The 25,583-nt window shown below is 44.6% G+C and overlaps 1 protein-coding gene across 9 annotated transcripts in view; it reads left to right on the top strand.

Annotated features, from left to right (window-relative positions):
* Positions 1-25,583, top strand: part of LOC139378662 (DENN domain-containing protein 5B-like) — a 72,740-nt gene that overhangs the window by 39,046 nt on the left and 8,111 nt on the right. For 2 of the 9 annotated variants that reach the window (XM_071121043.1, XM_071121045.1), the window contains 13 exons: positions 898-1,576; positions 8,299-8,486; positions 10,748-11,323; positions 13,805-14,036; positions 15,582-15,732; positions 16,028-16,118; positions 18,793-18,924; positions 19,128-19,280; positions 20,716-20,797; positions 21,086-21,167; positions 21,332-21,460; positions 23,196-23,317; positions 24,130-24,275. In XM_071121043.1, coding sequence (XP_070977144.1) covers positions 898-1,576; positions 8,299-8,486; positions 10,748-11,323; positions 13,805-14,036; positions 15,582-15,732; positions 16,028-16,118; positions 18,793-18,924; positions 19,128-19,280; positions 20,716-20,797; positions 21,086-21,167; positions 21,332-21,460; positions 23,196-23,317; positions 24,130-24,275 — 2,763 coding nt within the window. Of the gene's footprint in view, positions 1-897; positions 1,577-8,298; positions 8,487-10,747; positions 11,324-13,804; positions 14,037-15,581; positions 15,733-16,024; positions 16,119-16,451; positions 16,563-18,792; positions 18,925-19,127; positions 19,281-20,715; positions 20,798-21,085; positions 21,168-21,331; positions 21,461-23,195; positions 23,318-24,129; positions 24,276-25,078; positions 25,121-25,583 lie in introns of all 9 variants that reach the window. The other 7 variants (XM_071121044.1, XM_071121042.1, XM_071121037.1 and 4 more) reach the window with 6 other exon arrangements.

The raw sequence follows: 25,583 nt of genomic DNA, 5'->3' as shown, positions 1-25,583 counted from the left end.
TTGATACTGTATAATGTGTTTCAGAGTAGTGTTGGTTTAGGGAAATGTTCTCCAACATGAATGCAGAGTTGTACTAGATGATTGCCTGTTGATATTGATGTTTCCACAGTTTCAACCTTCAGTAGGTCGAAAATGTGCAGGTTAATGGGACCAACTCCGTCGCTCATTAGCACAGATGGGCCCAATTGTTGCAAAAGGATATTAGAATCCCTTTGTCATCTTTAACATAGGTTTCAACGCCCTCCCTTCCTTGGAGGAATATTCCCTCCTTGATCCGTATGGTTTCATGATATTTCTTGGGCGAGAAGGATTTGATTTGGAAGCGTATAGAATCTCATTTCTGGGGAGAAAATGCAGCATTTCGGATGTTTTTCATTTGCCTCTCGGTTTCCACACAGAACAGACAGATTGAGGTAGTGTGGGAGTGATTATCTTGTCAGTAGTGATCAGTTGAAACCATGATTCACTCACCACTCTTATAATCCATTCCGAACAGAACATTGGCCAACTACAGGGCTGTGCCTGTTTGCTTGTTTATCTGTGTTAGCGACATGGGTTAGTTTGTGTGTGTGTGTGTGTGTGTGTGTTATGATGCATTTTTGTATTCAGCTCAGCTCTGCAAATCAACATAATGATAATCAACCATATTTTATTTCATGCTGGCTGCTGTGTTGCTGACTGGGCTGCTATCAAAGCAGATTATGCTGACTTGATTAGGGATGCGACACACATACACATGAATGTAGATTTACGCACACCAACACAGTCTGGTACACACATAGTCTGGTACGTGCAGTCTCAGTAGTTTCAGATGTAAGGCCTCTGTATTGGTTCTGTCAACTATCTCAGTTATTAATACCACATTAATAATCATCATTATTGTCTCTCTCTTCGTAGCTCTGTATGCCCAAAGGCCTGTCGTTCAGGACACAGGCAGACAGCCGCGAGCCCCAGTTCCACTCCTTCCTGATCACGCGGGAGGACGGCTCTCGCACCTACGGCTTCGTCCACACCTTCTACGAGGAGGTGACGTCGCCTCAGATCTGCTCGGCCATGCAGACCCTCTACCAGATGCACCAGGCCGAGAACCCTTCCTCCGCCACCCCCTCCTCCTCTTCTTCCTCCAGCATGGACTCTCTGGCTAGCAGCCTCGACGAAGCAGATTCTCCATCTTCCTCCTCGTGCCGGTCGGCGGCGTGTGGCGGCTACGACGCGTCGCGTGACACGCTCTACGTCTCCAAGGCGTTGTGTCTGATCACGCCCATGCCCTTCATGCACGGCTGCCGCCGTTTCCTGTCCCAGATGCACCGGGCCGTCACGGCCGCCTCGCCCCCGCCCCTCCCCCTGGAGAGCTACGTGCACAACATCCTGTACGAGGTGCCCCTGCCCCCCCCGGGGCGCTCGCTGAAGTTCCACGGGGTGTACGAGCCCATCGTGTGTCAGCGTCCTGGGCCCGGGGAGCTGCCTCTGGCTGACTTCCCTCTGGGCCAGACCTTCACTCTGCTGGGGGTAGAGAACCTGGTGCAGCTGTTCAACTGTACCCTGCTGGAGATGCAGATTCTGCTCTACTCACAGGGTAAGAGATGCTTATTATACATATACACACACACACACACACACACACACTCCTCTCTGCCTCTACATTCCTTGGCAGCAGGTTGTTGAGTGGGGGTTGCTTCTCCAGCCAGGTGGTATGGTGATGACTGATACCAGGTTGGGGGATGGTTCGGATAAGTCATTCCTCCCTATTCCTCAACACATCCCCTCAGCTGGAGCCAATGGAACATGACTGGCTGTGTCATTACTGGGGTGTCATCTGTGGTCCTGCCCCTGACTCCCTGGCCCAAATAAGTTTAGGATTAGACTACTGTAATCTGGGTCTGGTAGAGTGCCGTTCCTCTCCCTGGGACTGGAGCTATGTAGGTTGACTGACTGGACAGCAGCAGGATTGGGAAGCATGGTCAGTCAACGGACCAACAGCCAGACAGTAGTCTGTAGACTTCCCATAGACTTCCCTGTAGAATACAGTAGACTAAACTACAGGATGCCATTATCTGATTGGCTGAAGACTGTTGCAGAGAAAGAGACATTGAGAGAGCTTCTTGTGTGTTGAATGTTTGATTGCGTGGTTCTGGTCCATTGGCGTCCTTTGTAATGGAAAGTAGTCTTGCCTAATGAATTAATGGGTTGCGAGTTTCCATTAAGTGGCTCTTGATTTGTTTTAGAATTGATGGAGTTTAATGTCGCTAATGTAATTATCTGTAATGCATGGGAGTTCATTAGTTGAGTTGATGGCAGTCAAACAAAGGGACTCCACTGTTACTAGCACCATGACATTTCTGTCTGCTTGAGAGAAAACGACAGAGACGGGCTTCTCCCTCCTCCTACCACTCCTCTCATCCTCATCCACCCCTCCGCTCCCATCCATCCCCACTCATCTGTCGTCTATCCTTTGATGAGAAATGATCTCCCATGTTTAATTTATTAAACCAACTGTCAGACGGAAACAGAGTGACTAACCTCTCATTCCGAATGAAAAAACATTCCAGTAACGTTTTAATGTTCCTCATTTTTCACCGGGAAGCGTTGGCGGCATCCCATCTAGCTCCGACCCTGCGACACGGCTGCTAAAAGGCATTCTAATTCCTCTATAATAAAAACAATGTGCTTGATTTGCCTGGAGGCGCTTTCATGGAAGGGTTGATGCACGGAAACTGCATCTGTAACATGTTCTGTGGATGGGTCCCAATGCACCCTATTCCCTATATTGTGGACTATCTTTGACCAGGGCAAATTGGGAAGGAAGTGTGGCAGGCAGGCGTTTAGTCCAATCCCGCAGCTCAGTGGAGGGCATGGGTCTGAGATGTAATTAATAATATGATTAATCACTATTTCAGTCATTCCAGGGTCTTTTTCGTGATCAAAAATGGGTTTAGGTGGTGGGTGTGGCAGGGGCGCAGTTTTAAAGCGAATTTTTGAGGCCCCGTCTTGGCAGTGTAGAGACTTTGGCATTTTTAAGCAAATTTCTTCCAAGTCTACACATTTCTCCATGGAGCTGTGCATTTTTTGTAATTAAAAAAACAAAATTCCTGCAATTCTACACAAGTTGACATGCAGTTGAGAGAAATGGTTGCGGTTTTAAAGCACATTTCCTGTGATTCAACATATTCTACCATAGAGCTGAGAACTTTTTTTTGGTTTTAAAGCAAATTTCCTGCATTTCTATGCATTTAGTGATGGCTAATGCTGTTTTCTTTTGCTCAAACATACAGTGCCTTGCGAAAGTATTCGGCCCCCTTGAACTTTGCGACCTTTTGCCACATTTCAGGCTTCAAACATAAAGATATAAAACTGTATTTTTTTGTGAAGAATCAACAACAAGTGGGACACAATCATGAAGTGGAACGACATTTATTGGATATTTCAAACTGTTTTAACAAATCAAAAACTGAAAAATTGGGCGTGCAAAATTATTCAGCCCCTTTACTTTCAGTGCAGCAAACTCTCTCCAGAAGTTCAGTGAGGATCTCTGAATGATCCAATGTTGACCTAAATGACTAATGATGATAAATACAATCCACCTGTGTGTAATCAAGTCTCCGTATAAATTCACCTGCACTGTCTCAGAGGTCCGTTAAAAGCGCAGAGAGCATCATGAAGAACAAGGAACACACCAGGCAGGTCTGAGATACTGTTGTGAAGAAGTTTAAAGCCGGATTTGGACACAAAAAGATTTCCCAAGCTTTAAACATCCCAAGGAGCACTGTGCAAGCGATAATATTGAAATGGAAGGAGTATCAGACCACTGCAAATCTACCAAGACCTGGCCGTCCCTCTAAACTTTTAGCTCATACAAGGAGAAGACTGATCAGAGATGCAGCCAAGAGGCCCATGATCACTCTGGATGAACTGCAGAGATCTACAGCTGAGGTGGGAGACTCTGTCCATAGGACAACAATCAGTCGTATATTGCACAAATCTGGCCTTTATGGAAGAGTGGCAAGAAGAAAGCCATTTCTTAAAGATATCCATAAAAAGTGTTGTTTAAAGTTTGCCACAAGCCACCTGGGAGACACACCAAACATGTGGAAGAAGGTGCTCTGGTCAGATGAAACCAAAATTGAACTTTTTGGCAACAATGCAAAACGTTATGTTTGGCGTAAAATCAACACAGCTCATCACACTGAACACACCATCCCCACTGTCAAACATGGTGGTGGCAGCATCCTGGTTTGAGCCTGCTTTTCTTCAGCAGGGACAGGGAAGATGGTTAAAACTGATGGGAAGATGGATGGAGCCAAATACAGGACTGGTTTTCTGGAAGAAAACCTGATGGAGTCTTTAAAAGACCTGAGACTGGGACAGAGATTTGTCTTCCAACAAGACAATGATCCAAAACATAAAGCAAAATCTACAATGGAATGGTTCAAAAATAAACATATCCAGGTGTTAGAATGGCCAAGTCAAAGTCCAGACCTGAATCCAATCGAGAATCTGTGGAAAGAACTGAAAACTGCTGTTCACAAATGCTCTCCATCCAACCTCACTGAGCTCGAGCTGTTTTGCAAGGAGGAATGGGAAAAAATTTCAGTCTCTCGATGTGCAAAACTGATAGAGACATACCCCAAGCGACTTACAGCTGTAATCGCAGCAAAAGGTGGCGCTACAAAGTATTAACTTAAGGGGGCTGAATAATTTTGCACGCCCAATTTTTCAGTTTTTGATTTGTTAAAAAAGTTTTGAAATATCCAATAAATGTCGTTCCACTTCATGATTGTGTCCCACTTGTTGTTGATTCTTCACAAAAAAATACAGTTTGATATCTTTATGTTTGAAGCCTGAAATGTGGCAAAAGGTCGCAAAGTTCAAGGGGGCCGAATACTTTCGCAAGGCACTGTAATAGTAAAATGTATACTGCTAAAATCATTCTTTGGGGATCTTTCAATTCTCCCAAACTTTTATTTTGGTGATTGTTAGTTCTCAAAGATTATATAACGAATACAAAATATACAGGTCCCATTATCTTCTTCAATACATTATATCTGGTTTTAGTCTTTTAGTCTTTTAGTTTAAGTTGACACTGAAAGCGCTTTTCCATCCTGATTATTAGGCGACCAGAAAAAAACGCTTAGGCGGCCCGCCCAAGGATTTCAATAGCAGAGAGACTTAGTCAGTCAGCGCACACAATAAGGTGGTTGTTTGTATGAAAATGAGGGGACTTTACACCATGTCTCCTTCTCCCCTCTCTCTGTGCTGGGAGTGCACCTGGTTCCTGTTGTTTACCATTATTGGCTTGTCTCTTCCCTTCTGAGACTGTGTCTGATAGGGACTAGTCCCAATGACTGACAGTTTCACTATGAGTTGCCTCGTGTCATATGTTCAGCTTTGAAACACAGATGCCGATCTTTTGTCTCTTCCGTTCGCATTTTCCACTTGGCCTCAGCAACATTGTGATCAACTGTATCTACAATTGTATTTATTTATTTAACTAGGCAAGTCAGTTAAGAACAAATTCTTATTTTCAATGACGGCCTAGGAACAGTGGGTTGTTCAGGGGCAGAATGACAGATTTGTACCTTGGATTTGAACTTGCAACCTTTCGGTTACTAGTCCAACATTCTAACCACTAGGCTACCCTGCCGCCCGACAGATGTTGACAATGCAATGCATTCCCCTATTTATCAAGCAATAATATACAATATTTTACACGTAAACCTCCATTGGAAAGCAGTATTGGAAGGTCTTGTGAAAGTTTAACGGCCCTGCAAAATAGAGTTAAACGCTCTCGCATCATCTCTGCCTGAAATCACCCCCCACCGTAGTTCAGCTGAGGTCAACATCGGACGAGAGAATAATATTATTCTGTTTTTTCCACTCTTATCCCCCCCCCCCCCCCCCTCCTCACCTCCTATGAGCTTTTGCTGTGTGCTTTGATGTTTTTCGTGTTGGGGAAAACTGGAGTCTGACATCTGACGGGTTGAATATTAAATTAGGAAGAGCTGGTGTCAAATCATCACGGCTTATGTATTAATGAAGTCTGTCGAGACGCAGTGTAATCGTATTGAATAAGGGGATAAACTTCACATAATACGATCATAACCGTGGATGAGAGGGGAAGGAAAGCGGGGATAGAGTTGCTGAGACGTGAGGGAAGTACCATGAATCATCCTTTTAATAAGACTCTTTCGGTCTCTGCATCACAGAGCAGGCTGTGTCAAGTTAAAAACCCTCGACACGCAGAGGCTTGTGAGAGTATATTTGGTAATAAACTGGGTTATCCTCATTTTTGGGGGGGGGCTCTTATCTCCCTTGTTGTGGCTCTAATTGCTTGGTTTATTTCAGAGAGAGACTGGTTTCCCACAGGGAATGCCAAAAAGGCATGTTCAAGCAATTGACCCCTTGGTTTTTGGCAGCACTTTGAAGTAGTTACCGGGAAAATGATTGCCAGCGTTTCTTTGGTAGACTAGAAGCCGAAGGGCAAATGCTATACAAATACATGGGTGTTAGTGTGCTGTGTAGTTTCCTTTTGTATGCATTGCTTTAGTAAAGCCATGTAAAAGTTCCAAGTTATCTGCAGCTCTTCTAGGTTTCCCCCTCATACAGAATTGAGTATTGCAGTGTGAGGGGTTTGGCTTGTGTACGTACGGTCAGTGTGTTATTGTACGAGTGTGTGGGTGTGCAGTGCACCACAGCTGAGCTAGCAAGTTTACTCACCAACTCTCACACTCTCTTTTTAGTTCTGTCTTTCTCTCGGTTTCTCCCACTCTTTCTCTTTCTGTCTGTCTCTTTCGATACCACACTTTCTTTGTGTGTTGCTCTTCATCTCATTTCTCTGTCTCCCTTTTCTTATCTGAGATCCAATCGTATACAATGCGTGACTGTGATTCTCAAACCACACCTTCACAGGGTTTCGGAAGGACTCTCGTTCCATTTTCTGCGTGTCCTGTGGCGCAAGTCTTTCATCGGGGTATTGTTACGCCTACCTATCGTGTGCGTCTTCTAGTTTTCTCATAAATATCCTATAAGTTGGAGCCCCTACAGATGCCCCTCCCCCCCACACACACACCTTTTCACACTGGACCCCCTTCCTTCGCTCCATCACTACGAGTCATCTCCACGGGAGGCAGGGTGGCAGGTGGGGTAAGTTATGCCCCTCTTCAGTCTGAGATGTATAACGTCCATTACAGTTGCGCCTGCAAGCACCCCTGTCCTGTTCCTAATGACTTGTTTGAAGCCAGGCCTCAAAATTGAGAATTCGAGGTGCCGACAGTGGCTAATGGACACAGGTGCTCCTGCAGTGTGCGCGTGCACACACACACACACACACTGATTAATGGCCAGGTCTGGTGTGCTCTCTCCACGGCGTTAGTGTTAGCGTGTTATTAGTATGATTAGTCGCACATGAGACCGAGAGGAGGAGATGCTAAAGTAGAGCTGTTGTCAGCTCTCTGAAAGAGCATCTGGAGCCTTACAGCTGCTCTGTCTAATACACAGTAACCAACCATTGGTCTCGGGGACAGAGAGAAGATGTAGCCAGTCTGTCCATGTGACTGTAGGAGAGCGTCCATCTGTGTGTGATACGCATGCGATGGTCTGTGTGTATTTATATCTGAGTTGCAGACGGACTTTGAGGAAAGGTAGATGCACGCACACACGCCCACACACAGACTCTCAGACACACGCAATATAAACATGCCAGGTCCCCTAGTTCTCTTGTAGAATGTAAATTGGCTAGGTCTTTGTTTAATGCTTTGTCGACCTTGAAAAGTGTAACGCATTTTGAATGAAAGTACACAGAGCCGCTGTGCCTGAGCAGCGGTGAGAGTGAAAGCGAGTTAGGGATGGAGGAAAGGGTGCAGGGAGAGGGGTTGAGTGGATAAATTGGTGTAGCGTGCTGCTGTTTTATGATGGTCAGTCAGGCTTATGGTCTGATCATTTTATTCGTATCTGATGATGGAACTCTTAAACTCAATAGCAAAGCCAGGCTGAGATCACTGGTCCTAATCTTTAATCAGGAACAGGAGACACTGCAGGCAAACACACACACACACGCAGACACACACACACACACACACAGAGAGAATGGTGATTTAAATTGAGTCCATCAAAACAGAATTCCACCCGTATTGCCCCCAGATTCAATTTTGATTGGTTGATTTAAAGTGATTCTCTGCTTCTTCTTCTTTCTAACATCTCCCTTTTTACTACCCCCCCAATCACTCACTCCACCCCTCCTTTTCAACCACCTCTCCCACTCTCAACTTAACCCCTTCCTTCCCTCACCCTACCTCTCTCCAGACTACCAGCGGTTGATGACAGTTGCGGAGGGCATCACCACCCTGCTCTTCCCGTTCCAGTGGCAGCATGTCTACGTGCCCATCCTACCCGCGTCACTGCTGCACTTCCTGGATGCCCCCGTGCCCTACCTCATGGGCCTGCAGTCCAAGGAGGGTACCGACCGCTCCAAACTAGAGCTGCCACAGGAGGTATGGACTACTGTGTGTGTCGGTGTGTGTGTGTATGCAACTGCGAATGGGTCTGTTTTTTTTTTTTATTTGTAAGTGTGTGTCTCCATACAATAGGCAGTTACAGTAAGGGCTCATTGTTGCTGAATGCACACTGTCCAAGGCTATCCAACCCTGACTCTGCACAATGAGCCTCCCATCCACACAGGCAGACAACCTGGCTTCTATTCAGACTGAGCGGGAAGTGGAAAAATGCCTCTTTCAGACTCTTATTGTGGAGGAATGTCTATTAGAAGTTAATTTTAGTTTGTTGGAAAGCACTTAAACCTCTCTGAGATACTTCTATTGGTTTTGTCACTCACAGCCCAATGTGTTTGCATAGACCCCTATTACTCCTGTGTGGAACGAACTCAAACGGATATTTCTCTAGAACGGCTTAGTGGATTTTGGGATCGTGTGTGTCTGTACCCTCTGCCTCCTCCTCCGACAGTGAAAGCGATGGAACCCTCAGTGCACAGCATGTGTGTGTGGGGACGAGATAAGACTCCTAATGGTCTGGAACGTCCCAAAGAGATTCCCAGCCTCAGGGCTCTCCCTCCCTCCCACTCCCACCGCTCATTAATCTGTCCCATTCCGTATGCATGGTAATTATCTGAGTCAGTGCGGCATCCGACGACGTTCCCTGGTGCTGCTCCTGCCTCCTCACAATCCAATTTTCTGCCCCTCTGTGTTCCTCCGGATCCTCCCCTAAAGATCACACGGTGCCAAATGTTTTAATTTAGGGAATATCTCTATTTTCTGATTGGTTCTTTGAAGTGAGGAGGATGAAATGGAGGGATGAAAGAGGAGCTGAAAGCAAACGGAAAGAAGGGAAGGATCATAGAGAGAGGATGTGAATGAATGAATGACTTGCCTTTTTTTAACCCTGGCTCTGTAGAAAGAATTCATCTCATTTCCATTTCAAATGGCAGAACAATAATTTGTCTCCTAATCATATTAGTCATGTTTGCATAGCAAATACCAAACAAGTACATGCACATGCACACACTCATGAATGCCAACAGTTTCATGTAATTTTGTCCCTCCCTCCATCCTTTCTATTGAATGCAAAAGAGGAACCAATGGCTTTTAACCGAAACTAGGCCAAACATTGTGTGCCTGTACAATCACCCAGCGGGGTGCGTGCTCCTTTTTCCGCAGCTCCTAAATCAGGCGGATGGCCTGCAGTCTTCTCCGCTACCATAAATAAACCTCCGTTAGGCCAATCCACATCAGGTCAGATCTGTGCACAGACCGCTGATGCAGCCCTCACAGAGCCATGCACATGAGTCAAACCTGGACCCAGAAATACATGGAGAAGAAAATGTTGAGTTTTGAAATTCACATCTGGAGCCTAGCAAATGCTGTTATTAAACTATAGTCAATTGGTAGTAAACCCAGCGTTTCAGATGCCAGACAGTAAATGCTAATGTCATGTATTCAGGTGTACAGTAACTCCTAGTCATCCTCTCACAGGGACAGTAGAGCCTGGAAGTATACTGTGTGTGTGTGTGTGTGTGTGTGTGTGTGTGTGTGTGTGTGTGTGTGTGTGTGTGTGTGTGTGTGTGTGTGTGTGTGTGTGTGTGTGTGTGTGTGTGTGTGTGTGTGTATATATATATATATACACTATATATATATATATATATATATATATATATATATATATATATATATACACTATATATATATACACACAGTATCATTGTTCCCCTGTCCCAGGGCTGAGTGTCTCAGATGGAGGAGTGCTATAGAGCTGGAGTGGCAGTGTAATACATTAGACTGGGGCTTGGGGAGAGAAGGCTGTAAGCCCCATTTCTACCACTGTAAGCTGTCATTGTGGTTGGTTTTTGAGTGTGTTGCTTTGTCTGTTAGAGTAAGACACTAGGGATGGTAGGTGTGTCTGAATTTGTATGTGTAATTTTATGTGAATTGTGGTTGTGATTGGTGTGCAAGCGTGTGTATTTGTTTCTGTCTGGCACACTACCCTTGAGCACAGGGTTTATGTCGTAATGCTGGTGGTTTGTCACAGTAACTCAATTATGTCAGATTTGGGTTTATTACTGACATTAATCTCTTTTTCGTGTCAATCACATACGGACCCAGTTACCCAATACTCAATCTGTGCATGTCCATTCCCCAACCCCAACACACCCCTCTCTGAGTTTCTATTCATTGAGCAATAGCTATGTTATAATTGTTGTATAATCTTTCATCTTATTCCAAACCTCCCTCTCTCCTAACAGGCTAACCTGTGCTTCGTGGACATTGACAACCACTGCATCGAGCTGCCTGAGGACTTCCCCCAGTTCCCTAACAAACCAGAGTTCATCCAGGAGCTCAGTGAAGTCCTCCTCCGCTACGGCATATCCCCAGTGGGGGGCGCTCCTCCAACCTCTGTCCCCACCACCACCACCACCCCTGGGTCCGTCTCTACCCGTCACCCTGGTCTGAAGAGCCAACAGGCCCTGAGGGAGCTAGAGGACGATGGGAGGAATGGGAACCTAGGCGGGGAGCAGTTAGCTGTGTTGGAGCTTCTCCAAGGGAACGCTACTCTGGAAAGACTCCAGGCTCTGGCTAAGAGAACAGGGGTCCGTGTGGAAGCCCTGAGGGGGGTAGGGGGTGAGGGAGAGGGCCAGGGGGGGAGGACGGCAGTCGAAGAGGAGGAGCTGAGGAACGCTAAGCTGAATGTACAGTTGAGGGAGGTGTTCGCTAGCAGGTTTACCACAATGTTCGCGGACTATGAGGCCTTCGTCATCCAAAGCGCTCCGGACCTGGAGTCCTGGCTCACCAACCGAGAGCAGATGCACAACTTTGATAAGGTGATGGGTTGACACACAGAGACATGCACACACACACACACACACACACACACACACACACACGGTTTATCTTGATGTAACCGGCTGTTTATTGAGGCCTGTGTTGTGTGATAGTGGAAGTCCACTGGGGCATTACCATGTTTGTGAGATGCTGGATTCAATTATTTCCTGAAACCCGTCCACCTTGAAAATATTCCATTTGATAAATAAGTAAGACGAACAAGGCCGGAGCTGGTAAGACTTGGTATTGGCAATAACAATGTTTGCATTTATAAAATCACTGGGGAAATACATTCATATCAGCAAGCAGACAGAAAACAGAGTTGGTTGCTGTGTGTTTATGCTACGTGCTGTGCACCCAGAGTTGGGCACTATTTCTGTTATTTTTATTTGAAATATGTATTTCAATTACTTCTGAGTATTTAGTTAATTGTATTAATTGTGCCTCCGGAAAGTATTCAGACCCCTTGACTTTTTCCATTTTGTTACGTTACGGCCTTATTCTAAAATGGATAAAATAAATACACATCATCAGCAATCTACACACAATACCCCATAATTATAATGTGAAAAAAGGTTTTTAGAAATTTTAGCAAATGCATTAAACATGAAAAACAGATACCTTATTTACATAAGTATTCAGACCTTTGCTTAGAGACTCAATGTATCATCCTTGAGATGTTTCTACAACTTGATTGGAGTTCACATGTGGTAAATTAAATTGATTGGAAATGATTTTGAAAGGCACCCACCTGTCTATATAAGGTCTGACCGTTGACAGTGCATGTCAGAGCAAAAACCAAGCCATGAGGTCTAAGAAATGTCCGTAGAGCTCCAAGACAGGATCGTGTCGAAGCACAGATCTGGGGAAGGGTACTACAACAATTCTGTAGCATTGAAAGTCCCCAAAAACAAAGTGGCCTCATCATTCTTAAATGGAAGAAGTTTGGAACCACCAAGACTCTTCCAAAAGCTGGCCGTCCAGCCAAACTGAGCAATAGGAGGAGAAGGGCCTTGGTCAGGGAGGTGACCAAGAACCCGATGGTCACTCTGACAGAGCTCTAGAGTTCCTCTGTGGAGATGGGAGAACCTTCCAGAAGGACAACCATCTTTGCAGCACTCCACCAATCAGGCCTTTATGGTAGAGTGGCCAGACGGAAGCTACTCCTCAGTAAAAGGCACGTCATCCCGCTTCGAGTTTTTGAACTCTTTGGCCTGAATGATTTTTTTTTTCAGTGGCAGGGACTAGGGAGACTAGTCAGGATTGAGGCAAAGATGAACACAGCAAAGTACAGAGAGATCCTTGATGAAAACCTGTTCTAGTGCCCTCAGGACCTCAGACTGGGGTGAAGGTTCACCTTCCAACAGGACAATGACCCTAAGCACACAGCCAAGACAACGCAGGAGTGGCTTCAGGACAAGTCTCTGAATGTCCTTGAGTGGCCCAGCCAGAGCCCGGACTTGAACACGATCTAACATCTCTGGAGAGAAAATAGCTGTGCAGCGACGCTCCCCATCCAACCTGACAGAGCTTGAAAGGATCTGCAGAGAAGAATGGGAGAAACGCCCCAAATACAGGTGTGCCAAGGTTGTAGCATCATACCCAAGAAGACTCAAGGCTGTAATCACTGCCAAAGGTGCTTCAACAAAATACTGAGTAAAGTGTCTGAATATTTATGTAAATGTCATATTTCAGTTAAAATATATATATTAGCAAAAATGTCTAAAAACCTGTTTTTACTTTGTCATTATATGGTATTGTGTGTAGACTGATGGGGGAAAAATGATTTAATCAATTTGAGAATAAGGCTGTAATCTAACAGTCTGAATACTTTCTGAAGGCACTGTATTTTGTAACAAGATACTTGTAATTTGTATTTTCAAAGTACAAAATACTTTTCTATACCTTTGATTTATAGCTGTTCACGATTTTGTGGCCACCTTTGATGTCACTATGGTGTGATAAGCTCGCGTTCTAAATTAACTAAATATAAATGTTTATGAAAAAATGAACTATTAAAAAGCATGCTGAGTAGTATTTTAAGGATCTCCACCCCGAAGCAAGGCCAATAAATATACCCAGTGTGCTTTGCAGTTCATTTTGGTTCATTTTTACATTTTGGTCATTTAGCAGACACTCTTATCCGGAGTGACTTATAGTCAGTGCATTCAACTAAGGTAGATAAACAACAACATAACACAGTTATAGTAAGTAAATGTATTTCAAAATACAAAATACATGTATTTTTAATCAAATACTTTTCAAAAGACAAGTATTTTGTCGTTTATTTTGATACATTGATCTTTATGGTATTTTGTAAATGTATTTTGTAGTTTCTGTCCATCTCTGTGTGCTCTTATATCATTTTGTAATTACATTTGTTGCTTTCCCTACCTACTAGTATTTGTCTTATCTTTCCCTGCAAGTGCATGCGTGTTAATGTATCTGTGTCTGTACTAACAGATCTCCCCTCTCTCCAGGCATCCTTCCTATCTGACCAGCCGGAGCCCTACCTGCCCTTCCTGTCCCACTTCATCGAGACCCAGATGTTCGCCACCTTCATCGACAACAAGATCATGTCCCAATGGGAGGAGAAGGAGCCGCTGCTCCGCGTGTTTGACGGACGCATCGATAAAGCTCGTCTATACAATGTTAGAGCCCCAAGTCTGCGATCCTCCAACTACCAGAGGTGCACCGTCCTCAAGGAGTCAGGTGAGTCTGAAGAGAGCAGGGAGTGGGGAGGTTGGAGGGGTGTGTGTGTGTGGGCGTGAGAGAGATCGACAGAGAGGGATAGGTGGAATTGAAGGACAAATCTAGAGTTGTTTAAAATGAGTCTTTGGTAGGTAACAGAGAAATAAGGAGAGGGACTAATTGAACGTTTGGACTTGAATTAGAATGTCCTCTCCTGCACCGTCTGTCTGATCAGCATGCTGTGGATGACTGGTGGCTCTATCAGTCTGTTAGCCTGGCTGGCATACCAATGATGCTTTAAGAGGTCACACAGGACTCCTTTTAAATCCATCTCTTTACACATCCTTCCTATTACTTTCCAACTCATCATCCTCTTCTCCTTCTTGACCTCTTTCATGTGTTCATTGGAAACAGCAGACCTCTCTCCACTCAGCAGGTGCTCCCCTTGGCCTATTCTGCCTTTTTGTATTTGTCTCAAAGAAAGCCTCACCCCACAAAACTCATTCTTCTACGCTCTATTTCTTTCTTTCATTCTCTCTCTCGCGCGCGCACACACACATATACACATACACACACACACACACACACACACAAGTGCTTCCCCCAAAACGCTCCCGCCGCCCCTACCCCACTGAGTCTGGCTTCCTCACTTCCTTTTGCCTATGCAGCAGAGACTTAATGAGGGCAAGCCAAATGGGTACTAATTAAGATTTTAAAAAAGACCTGACCAGACACTCTCACAGACAATGAATAGGGTGTGTATGTGTGCGTGCGTGCGTGCTCACGTCCGTGGTACAGGTATAGGTGGAGTCAATTGGCAGGGTCTGACCTGGCAGATTTTAATGGAACAAGTTCTGTAAAAGCCTAATTGTTCGGGGGGAGCTCTTTCAGAGGTGGTGGCGCGTGCAGTTCCCCAATTATACACACAAAAGAAACTCTTCTATTCTACTTAATTTCCCTCAGTCACTCCGGTGCTCCTCTCTCTCCTGTCTGACAAACAGTGAGGACTGAGATTGGAAGATACATTCGGAGGGTTTTGTTAGACAACAACAAAAATATCTCATACGCGCCATGTACAGAATTACCTCGCCAACAGATGCGCTGTTTATCACCGTGAGCAGAGGTTAATTGACGGATGCCTTGTTGGTTTGGGTTGAGTCGCACTGCGTCTGTTTTCTCTACCTTGTGTCCATTAAAGGAAATGGTTAGAGAAGGAGGTAGGTTTGGAGAGCAAACAGAAAGACAGAAAGAGAGACCGAGCAAGAAAGAGCAAGGAGTGAGATGAAGAGAGCGGGGTGTTTATAGATAATGAGGGAGAGGGTAGGATGAAAGGGCCGCAGTACAGCATGTCCTGTAGTGAATTGAACAAACACTATGCTTTGATGATCTGCCAAGCTTTGTTTAGAGGAGCACAAGAGTGGGAGCTTGTGTGGGTGTCTCTTTTCATTCAAAGTCAACTCAAAAGGTTTAGTCCTAGCATTGTACTAAATGTATTCTCAAGTAGTGGTTATACCAAAAGAAGGCCTTACTCAAAATCCCCCCTCTTGATTTGATCTCCCTGCCCAGCCCAGGCCATCGAACAGCGGCTGATGAAGATCGACCACACAGCCATCCACCCCCACCTGTTGGATATGAAGATTGGACAGGGCAAATATGAACAGGGCTTCTTCCCCAAGCTGCAGTCTGACGTGCTCTCGGTCGGACCCACCAATAACAAGTGAGTATATGATGCCATTACCGAAGAGCCAACCAATGACGGCCATTGTTTCTTGGAAAAAATGGTAATGGTAACGGTTTGAACATAGAATGGCTATATGGGCGTAATGTATACGTCACAGTTGTGTTATGGTGATGTAGTCCAAGTTAAAAAGTGTTTATTACCAATTTTCCATCTGTATTATGTCGGTTTTTTTTGTTGATTTTAAAAAATATATTTAAAAATATTTTATTATGTAGTTGAGTAGAGTCTATATAAATGTTTATGCGGTTAACAGTGTTATGTCTGTCAGCAGGTGGTCCAGTCGTACTGCTACGGCTCAGCGTAGGAAAGACCGTCACAGACAACAAACAGAACACCTGACTCTAGATAACGACCTCAAAGAGGTACGGACCCGACACGCCGTCCGCCCTCTTCATCCTCTCCTCTTCCTCTGCTTCCATAGCATGCCTTTATGTTCCTTTTTTTATTTGCTTTCTTTTGAGTTTCTTCTTTTCGTCTTAGCTTGGTTCCGTTTTCAAAGCCTGTCCGTCCTTGTCTTAACTGATGTCATGTTTGTTTCTGTGGCTTGTTTTCTCTTTAACTTCTCTTTGTTTTTTAGTTTCTATTATTTGAATGTCCTGTGCATTCATGTGCATGGTGCTTCTTTTACGTTCTTTTCTCGTTCCTGTCTTTTCTGTGGGTCCTGTGCGTTGGGGTTGGGCCGTACCACCTCTCAGCAGGTAGAGGGGTGTCTAGTCCTGCAGAACTCCATGGCGTTTTGGGAGTGGGACAAGGCGTCTCCCCCGCCCCTCAAACCACCAAAAAAGTCTGCCTCTGAGTGCTGCCTGGTATGTGGAGGAGTGACGGCCCCTCCCACTAACCCCCAAAAACTACCTCTACCCCCAAAATCTACCCCTACCCCCAAGATGACCCCCACTCCACTTCTCCACTCCAGTCCTGCTTCACACATACACACAATCCCTGCTTACTCACACACAGTGGCTCTGTTTGATAGATCCCCCGTGCACCTGTCACATTGGTTAAAGTCGACAGCACTGAAAGAGTAAGTCATGGCTCTGCAGAGGATATTGTTTTCCCTCATCTCTCTCCTCTTCCTACCCTTTTATAGTTCTGTATCTCTGTGGGAAGGAGATAGACGAGAAGGGAATTACTGAATCGTAACGATACAAAATCAGATAAGATGGCAGAATAATTTCAGATTCAGGCCAATTTAAGTCAACTAGAGTGAACTCACCAGAGTGTGTCACTGAAATGGGCTCAGCGCCTCAACTCTCTGTGGAGAAGTAAACAGAAAATGTTATTTTTTACTTTGCCTTGTTTTCTCTATGAGCACATAACCCCCCGCCACATCCCAACGTTTGCTAAAAGGTATTCAAGACTGTACAAAAACCACACAATGTCTGCCCTCAATTCTACCCTTACACAACCTCTTACAGTTGGACCCAACTGAGAAATGTCCCTCCATCCACCTGTAATGGTTAATATTAGTCGTGGCCAAAAGTTTTGAGAATGACACAAATATACATTTTCACAAAGTCTGCTGCCTCAGTTTGTATGATGGCAATTTGCCTATACTCCAGAATGTTATAAAGAGTGATCAGATGAATAGCAAAGTCCCTCTTTGCCATGCAAATGAACTGAATCCCCAAAAAACATTTCCACTGCATTTCAGCCTTGCCACAAAAGGACCAGCTGACATCATGTCAGTGATTCCCCCTTTAACACAGGTGTGAGTGTTGACGAGAACAAGGCTGGAGATCACTCTGTCATGCTGATTGAGTTCGAATAACAGACTGGAAGCTTCAAAAGGAGGGTGGTGCTTGGAATCATTGTTCTTCCTCTGTCATCCATGGTTACCTGGAAGGAAACACGTGCCGTCATCATTGCTTTGCACAGAAAATGCAAGGATATTGCTGCCAGTAAGATTGCACCTAAATCAACCATTTATCAGATCATCAAGAACTTCGAGGAGAGCGGTTCCATTGTTGTGAAGAAGGCTTCACGGCGCACAAGAAAGTCCAGCAAGCGCCAGGACCGTCTCCTAAAGTTCGGGGATCGGGCCACCACCAGTACAGAGCTTGCTCAGGAATGGCAGCAGGCAGATGTGAGTGCATCTGCACGCACAGTGAGGCGAAGACTTCTGGAGTATGGCCTGGGGTCAAGAAGGGCAGCAAAGAAGCCACTTCACTCTAGGAAAAACATCAGGGACAGACTCATATTCTACAAAAGGTATAGGTATTGGACTGCTGAGGACTGGGGTAAAGTCATTTTCTCTGATGAATCCCCTTTCCGATTGTTTGGGGCATCCGGAAGATGGCTTGTCTGGAAAAAAACAAGGTGAGCGCTACCATCAGTCCTGTGTCATGCCAACAGTAAAGCATCCTGAGACCATTCATGTGTTCGGTTGCTTCTCAGCCAAGGGAGTGGGCTCACTCACAATTTGCCTAAGAACACAGCCATAAATGACATCCTCCGAGAGCAACTTCTCCCAACCATCCAGGAACAGTTTGGTGACGAACAATGCCTTTTCCAGCATGATGGAGCACCTTGCCATAACGCAAAAGTGATAACTAAGTGGCTCGGGGAACAAAACATCAATATTTGGGGTCCATGGCCAGGAAACTCCCCAGACCTTAATCCCATTGAGAACTTGTGGTCAATCCTCAAGAGGCGGGTGGACAAACAAAACCCACATATTCTGACAAACTCCAAGCATTGATTATGCAAGAATGGGCTGCCATCAGTCAGGAGGTGGCCCAGAAGTTAATTGACAGCATGCCAGGGCGGATTGCAGAGATCTTGAAAAAGAAGGGTCAGCACTGCAAATATTGACTCTTTCCATCAACTTCATGCAATTGTCAATAAAACCTTTGACACTTATGAAATTATTGTAATTATACTTCAGTAATCTATAGTAACATCTGACAAAAATATCTAAAGACACTGAGGCAGCGAACTTTGTGGAAATTAATATTTGTGTCATTCTCAAAACTTTTGGCCACGACTGTAGAGTTTTACAGACAGAGCTGACTGTTGCTCCTTCTCTGTTTCCATCAGAAGTACATGCAGGAGGCTCGGAGCCTGGGGAAGAACCTCCGTCAGCCCAAGCTGTCTGACCTCTCACCTGCCGTCATCGCTCAGACCAACTGGAAGTTTGTAGAGGGACTACTCAAGGAGTGTCGCATGAAGGTGAGTCTGTACATGTGAAATATATTGTGGTATTGGTCAAGTTGTGGTTGCAGTTGCTATGTGTCTCCAATGTATATTGGTCCAATTTTGTGTTGCTTGGTGTAGTTATGAGGGGATTGGTTCCTGTCTACAAACCGGTTGTTTGTATCCTATGTGTAGGGGTCATGTTGTGTTAGTCAAGTTGCTGTGTCTCCTGTCTCCAGACTAAGCGTATGTTGGTGGAGAAGATGGGCAGGGAGGCAGTGGAGCTGGGTCATGGGGAGGCCAACATCACAGGTCTGGAGGAGAACACTCTCATCGCCTCCCTCTGTGACCTGCTGGAGAGGATCTGGAGCCACGGCCTACAAGTCAAACAGGTCTGTAGAGACACACAAACACACACACGTGCATACACATGCACTGAACAGAAACACACACATACATGCACACACACTCTCTCTAATCAGGTTTTATCGTAATGATGACATTGCGTTTACAATGTAAACCCTCCTCATGCTCAGTGCTCTACTTGGAAGAACCTGCTATTGGCTATAGGTCAGAGGTCAGTCTACCAACACTTTGGTTAATCCGGTCTTATAGTAATAACCATATGACCCTATTTCATTAGGCTTATTGACTGGTAATCCTCTATCTATAGTCTAGTATTATTAGTGAATGTATTAGCTATTAGAAGTGCATTGTTTCCTGTATTAGAGAGTGTATTGGCTATTAACTTCTTATGCATCATTGGGACGCTATCGGCCCACCTGGCCAACATCCGGTGAAATTGTCGAGCGCGAAATTCAAATTATAGAAATTGTAATATTAAACATTCCTGAAAATACAATTGTCATACATCATTTAAAAGCTTCTTGTTAATCGAGCCACGTTGTCAGATTTCAAAAAGGCTTTACGGCAAAAGCACACCATGCAATTATCTGAGGACAGCGCCCCGCACACAAAAGCATTACATATATTTTCCAACCAAGCAGAGGCGTCACGAAAGTCAGAAATAGCGATAAAATAAATCACTTACCTTTGAAGATCTTCATCTGGTTGCAATCACAAGGGTCCCAGCTACATAACAAATGGTCATTTTGTTCGATGAAGTCCTTCTTTATATCCCAGAAAAGTCTGTTTCATTGGCACGCTAGACTCAGTAATCCACTGGTTTCCCTCGTTAAAAATGCATACAAATGAATCCTGTAAATTACCAATAAACTTATTCCAAACATATCAAACAACGATCATAATCAATCCCCAGGTACCCTAATATGTAAATAAACAACCAAATTTAAGACTGAGAATACCAGAGACCATTACCGAAGATAAATAATGAAGTACGCGCACTTACCGGAATATGAAACAAACACTACAGACAAAATGGGCCACTTACTAAAACTATAAATTCTAACTCATTTTTCAAAAAACAAGCCTGAAACTCTTTCTAAAGACTGTTGACATCTAGTGGAAGCCCTAGGAATTGCAATCTGGGAGGACTTCCTTTTATATTCCCATTGACAGTCATAGTAATCAAGGGTGAGCTGGGGAAAAAAAAATCTGGATTGATTGTCCCCTGGTTTTTGCCTGCCATATCAGTTCTGTTATACTGACAGACATTATTGTTTTGGAAACGTTAGAGTATTTTCTATCTAATACTACCAATTATATGAATATCCTAGCTTCTGGGCCTGAGTAACAGGCAGTTTACTTTGGGCACCTCATTCATCCAAACTTCCGAATACTGCCCCCTAGCCCAAAGAAGTTAAGTGTGTGGGTTGACCTCTAACCTCTGGACTGTAACCCCTGTAGGGGAAGTCAGCTCTGTGGTCCCACCTTCTGCACTACCAGGCCAGAGAGGAGAAACTGGAGCAGCAGCAGGCAGAGTCACCAGGTAAGAACACCCACATACACATATATAAACACACATACACACACACACACACACACACACCTTAATATACAACATTGACATAAAACACATGTCACTCCTACCCTCAATCCATTCAGTCACACACTATCCATACCCAATAATCCACTGAAATACTCAATTTTCAAATGAATCTACAGACCTTTCACACTCCAGTGGCATTTGATATATTTATTTTAAATTGGAGCGCTGCCAAAGCTGAGATGTGTGTGTGTGTGTGTGTGTGTGTGTGCTTCTTTCTCCCTCCCACAGTGTCAAATGGTCCAGAGAGACGAAAGTCTGAGTCGTCAATAGGGATGCCATCACTGCGAGCGTCCGTCATGCAGGATATGAGGTATGAATTACCTACCACTGTACCTGTACATTACGATGTGTCATAGGTAGATGGTAATATCTCACAAATTAATCCATGTGAGTCAACAATTTGTTTTGTTATTTGCTGTTATATTTCTAACCTCCTCACCTTCTCTATCACATCTCCACGCCTCCCTTTCTCAGGCACATCCAGAGTATGGGGGAGATAAAGACTGATGTGGGCAGAGCGAGGGCCTGGATCCGTCTTTCTCTGGAGAAGAAGCTACTCTCCCAACACCTCAAACAGCTGCTGACCCGCCAAGCCTTAACCAAGTACGCACGCGCACACACATACAGTTGCAGTCGGAAGTTTACATACGCTTAGATTGGAGTAATTAAAAATTGTTTTTCAACCACTTCACAAATTTCTTGTTAACAAACTATAGTTTTGGCCAGTCGGTAAGGACATCTACTTTGTGCATGGCACAAGTAATTTTTCCAACATTTGTTTACAGACAGGTCATTTCACTTATAATTCACTGTATCACAATTCCAGTGGGTCAGAAGTTTACATACACTAAGTTGACTGTGCATTTAAACAGCTTGGAAAATTCCAGAAAATGATGTCATGGCTTTAGAAGCTTCTGATAGGCTAATTGACATCATCTGAGTCAATTGGAGGTGTACCTGTGGATGTATTTCAAAGCCTACCTTCAAACCCAGTGCCTCTTTGCTTGACATCATGGGAAAATCAAAAGAAATCAGCCAAAACCTCAGAAAATACATTGTCGACCTCCACAAGTCTGGTTCATCCTTGGGAGCAATTTCCAAACGTCTGAAGGTACCACGTTCATCTGTACAAATAGAAAACAATAGTACGCAACTATAAACACCATGGGACCACACAGCCGTCATACTGCTCAGGAAGGAGACGTGTTCTGTCTCCTAGAGATGAACGTACTTTGGTGCGAAAAGTGCAAATCATACCATGTGAAGATGCTGGAGGAAACAGGTACAAAAGTATCTATATCCACAGTAAAACGAGTCCTAAATCGACATAACCTGAAAGGCCGCTCAGCAAGGAAGAAGCCACTGCTCCAAAACCGCCTTTAAAAAGCCAGACTACGGTTTGCAACTGCACATGGGGACAAAGATTGTACTTTATGCAGAAATGTCCTCTAGTCTGATGAAACAAAAATAGAACTGTTTGGCCATAATGACCATCGTTATGTTTGGAGGAAAAGGGGTGGCTTGCAAGCTGAAGAACACCATCCCAACCGTGAAGCACGGGGGTTGTAGCATCATGTTGTGGGGGTGCTTTGCTGCAGGAGGGACTGGGTCACTTCACAAAATAGATGGCATCATGAGGAAGAAAAATTATGTGGATATATTGAAGCCACATCTCAAGACATCAGTCAGGAAGTTAAAGCTTGGTCACAAATGGGTCTTCCAAATGGGCAATGACCCCAAACATACTTCCAAAGTTGTGGCAAAATGGCTTAAGGACAACAAAGTCAAGGTAGTGGAGTGGCCATCACAAAGCCCTGACCTCAACCCCATAGAACATTTGTGGGCAGAACTGAAAAAACGTGTGCGAGCAAGGAGGCCTACACACCTGACTCTGTTACACCAGCTCTGTCAGGAGGAATGGGCCGGAATTCACCCAACTTATTGTGGGAAGTTTGTGGAAGGCTACCCGGAACATTTGACCCAAGTTAAACAATTTAATAGCAATGCTACCAAATACTAATTGAGTGTATGTAAACTTCTGACCCACTGGGAATGTAAATAAAAGCTGAAATTAAATTATTCTCTCTACTATTATTCTGACATTTCACATTCTTAAAATAAAATGGTGATCCTAACTGACCTAAAACAGGGAATTTTTTTTTTTACTCTGATTAAATGTCAGGAATTGTAAAAAAAAAACTGAGTTCATGTATTTGGCTAATGTGTATGTAAACTTCCGACTTCAACTGTACACACACACACACACACAATATTATTCACATTGACAGTGTCGAAGCCATGGTTAATGTGTATTAAGTGTGTGTTGTGGTGTTTCCAGGAAGTTGTATAAGCGCTACGCCTTCCTGCGCTGTGAGGAGGAGAAGGAGCAGTTCCTGTTTCACCTGCTCTCCCTCAACACTGTCGACTACTTTTGTTTCACCAGTGTCTTCACCACCATCAGTGAGTAGGACTTCAACATAACCACAATCCAACATCAATATGACCATAATATAACCACTAATTTACCTCATCCTATACAGAACACAGTCACATCATAAGATGGTTGACTAATTCTATTTCACCGGTGCCATTACCTCGATCAGTCTGCACACAAGTTGTTTTAGCTAAACTAGAAGTCAACCACTTTAACTTACCACAAGTCACCTACAGCAAATCTTTCCACTCTGCCACTGCGGAGAGGATGGATGGTAGGCTTTGGAGAGTCTTAACTGGTGTGCTTGCCTTGGCCTATCACTGTTTTCCATGGAGGTTAATGTAGATGGATAGGAATATAACTTGGATCAATGGCAGAGACGGTGTTAACCTGAATAAAGCATGAGGCTATGAGCTTGTAATCAAAGATTGAAAGCAGGGTTACATTATTCACATAGCAGTTTGCACTGAACCAGCACCAGAGTAGTTTCTCTCTTTTACACACTCTCTCTCTCACACACACACACACACACACACACACACACACACACACACACACACACACACACACACACACACACACACACACACACACACACACACATCACCAATAGCCCTGGGTTAGCTTTCTCTGGAACCCTTGCCTGCCGTTAGGCAATACTGGGATCATTTTTTTATAGTAAAATTCATAAATGTATTATTACTCTAAAGCAGTGCAATTCACTGAAATCTCCCTGATTTAGTTTGCCCTTGTTATATTTAACTATACAACTATGAATACATTTATTCTTTCTGTGTTGCACTGAGAGGGACTGTACTACTTTTTTTTGTCCCTGTAGTGATCCCGTACCGCGCCGTCATCATCCCCATCAAGAAGCTGAGCAACGCCATGACGACCTCCAACCCGTGGGTGTGTGTGTCGGGTGAGCTGGGTGACTCGGGCGTCAGGCAGATCACCAAGAACATCCTGGAGATGACCTTCGATGTGAGTCTGAACTATGATCCAACAGCCAGGGCCCCTACTCCTCCTCTCATGTCTCTGTGACGTTCTGCAGCAAGGTTATATCAGCATCGATTGATGGTTTTGCTGAGACCATCACTGAGTCATTGTTCGCTGCCCACTGGGGTGAAGTGGGTGGCTGTTCCCTTTTTTGTGGCATGAACTCACGCATGGTCTCATAAGGCAGAAGACTCTGTCTAACTCGCTCTCTACCATTCCATACTTACTACTAATCCCCTATCTCCTCATTCACTCCTTCATTTATCCATTCATTCGTCTTTGTGTGACTATTTGCTCTGATACCTTCCACTCAGAGCCGGGGTTGATGAGTTAGAAGTTGGGTTCATGTAGCTGATTCCACTTGATATTCCACTAGATATTGGAAGTATGCTTGAATAGTAGTTAACACTGAGATGCTGCCAGGCACAATGAGCGAATGGACCCAGACTTCCCGTTTGTCCTCTTTCCTACCTGCTTCCTCTCAGGAAGTGCATGATTCTACCTACTGAGCCTTTTCATAGTGTCTACTGTTCTGAGTGGTGCCGTGTTCACCGGTGGTGGGTGGTAGCTCTTTGTGGCTTTGTGAGCGGTTTGGGGGATGGCTAACTGTTCAGTATAGCTCTGTGGACCATCTCTCTAGAGAAGCTTTGCTACTATGGTGGTGGTTTGGGTACGCGCCTGGTTTGTAGCCTGGTGAAGGGTAGTCTACCAAAAACCAGCATCCCAAGTCCATCCATTCCCACTCGTGCTGTCCATCATGTCCTAACACATGTCTTCATCTCCCCCAGTCTGCTTTCAGGCCACACACTCACATCGATGCCATGTTCAAGGTTAGAAACGTCATCTCCCTCTCCTTCCCTCCCTCCTTCTCTCCACCGCACCCATTTGTATCATCCCAGGCTCAATGTTCACTGTGTACCATAGACTCCAGGGTCGTATTCATTGGGAACCAAACGGAAGAAAACTGACTGAAACGGGGGGGAGGCTACCTGAAGTTGTCCAATAACAAACACTCCTATTTCTGTTATCCGTTGCAAAACATTTTGCTACGGTGTGCCCTAATGAATACGACCCAGCTCTCTCTCTCTCTGGGTTGAGGGCTTCGTCAACGATGGGTACCATCTGTTGGTCATATGGTATTCATGGTGTTCTACATTTATGAAGGGGTATGTGTTTGTTCTTGAATGCCACTTTGTGTAGTTTAGCATTACATGAACATTTCCTTGACATGGTGCTGATGTTATGCATATCACTCAATGCACCAAGCTCACCTTCTACTTAAAGGTAAGTGGC

Source organism: Oncorhynchus clarkii, chromosome 21 (assembly GCF_045791955.1).
Source record: "Oncorhynchus clarkii lewisi isolate Uvic-CL-2024 chromosome 21, UVic_Ocla_1.0, whole genome shotgun sequence".
NCBI lineage: Eukaryota > Metazoa > Chordata > Actinopteri > Salmoniformes > Salmonidae > Oncorhynchus > Oncorhynchus clarkii.
This window is presented reverse-complemented; position numbering and strand designations above follow the sequence as displayed.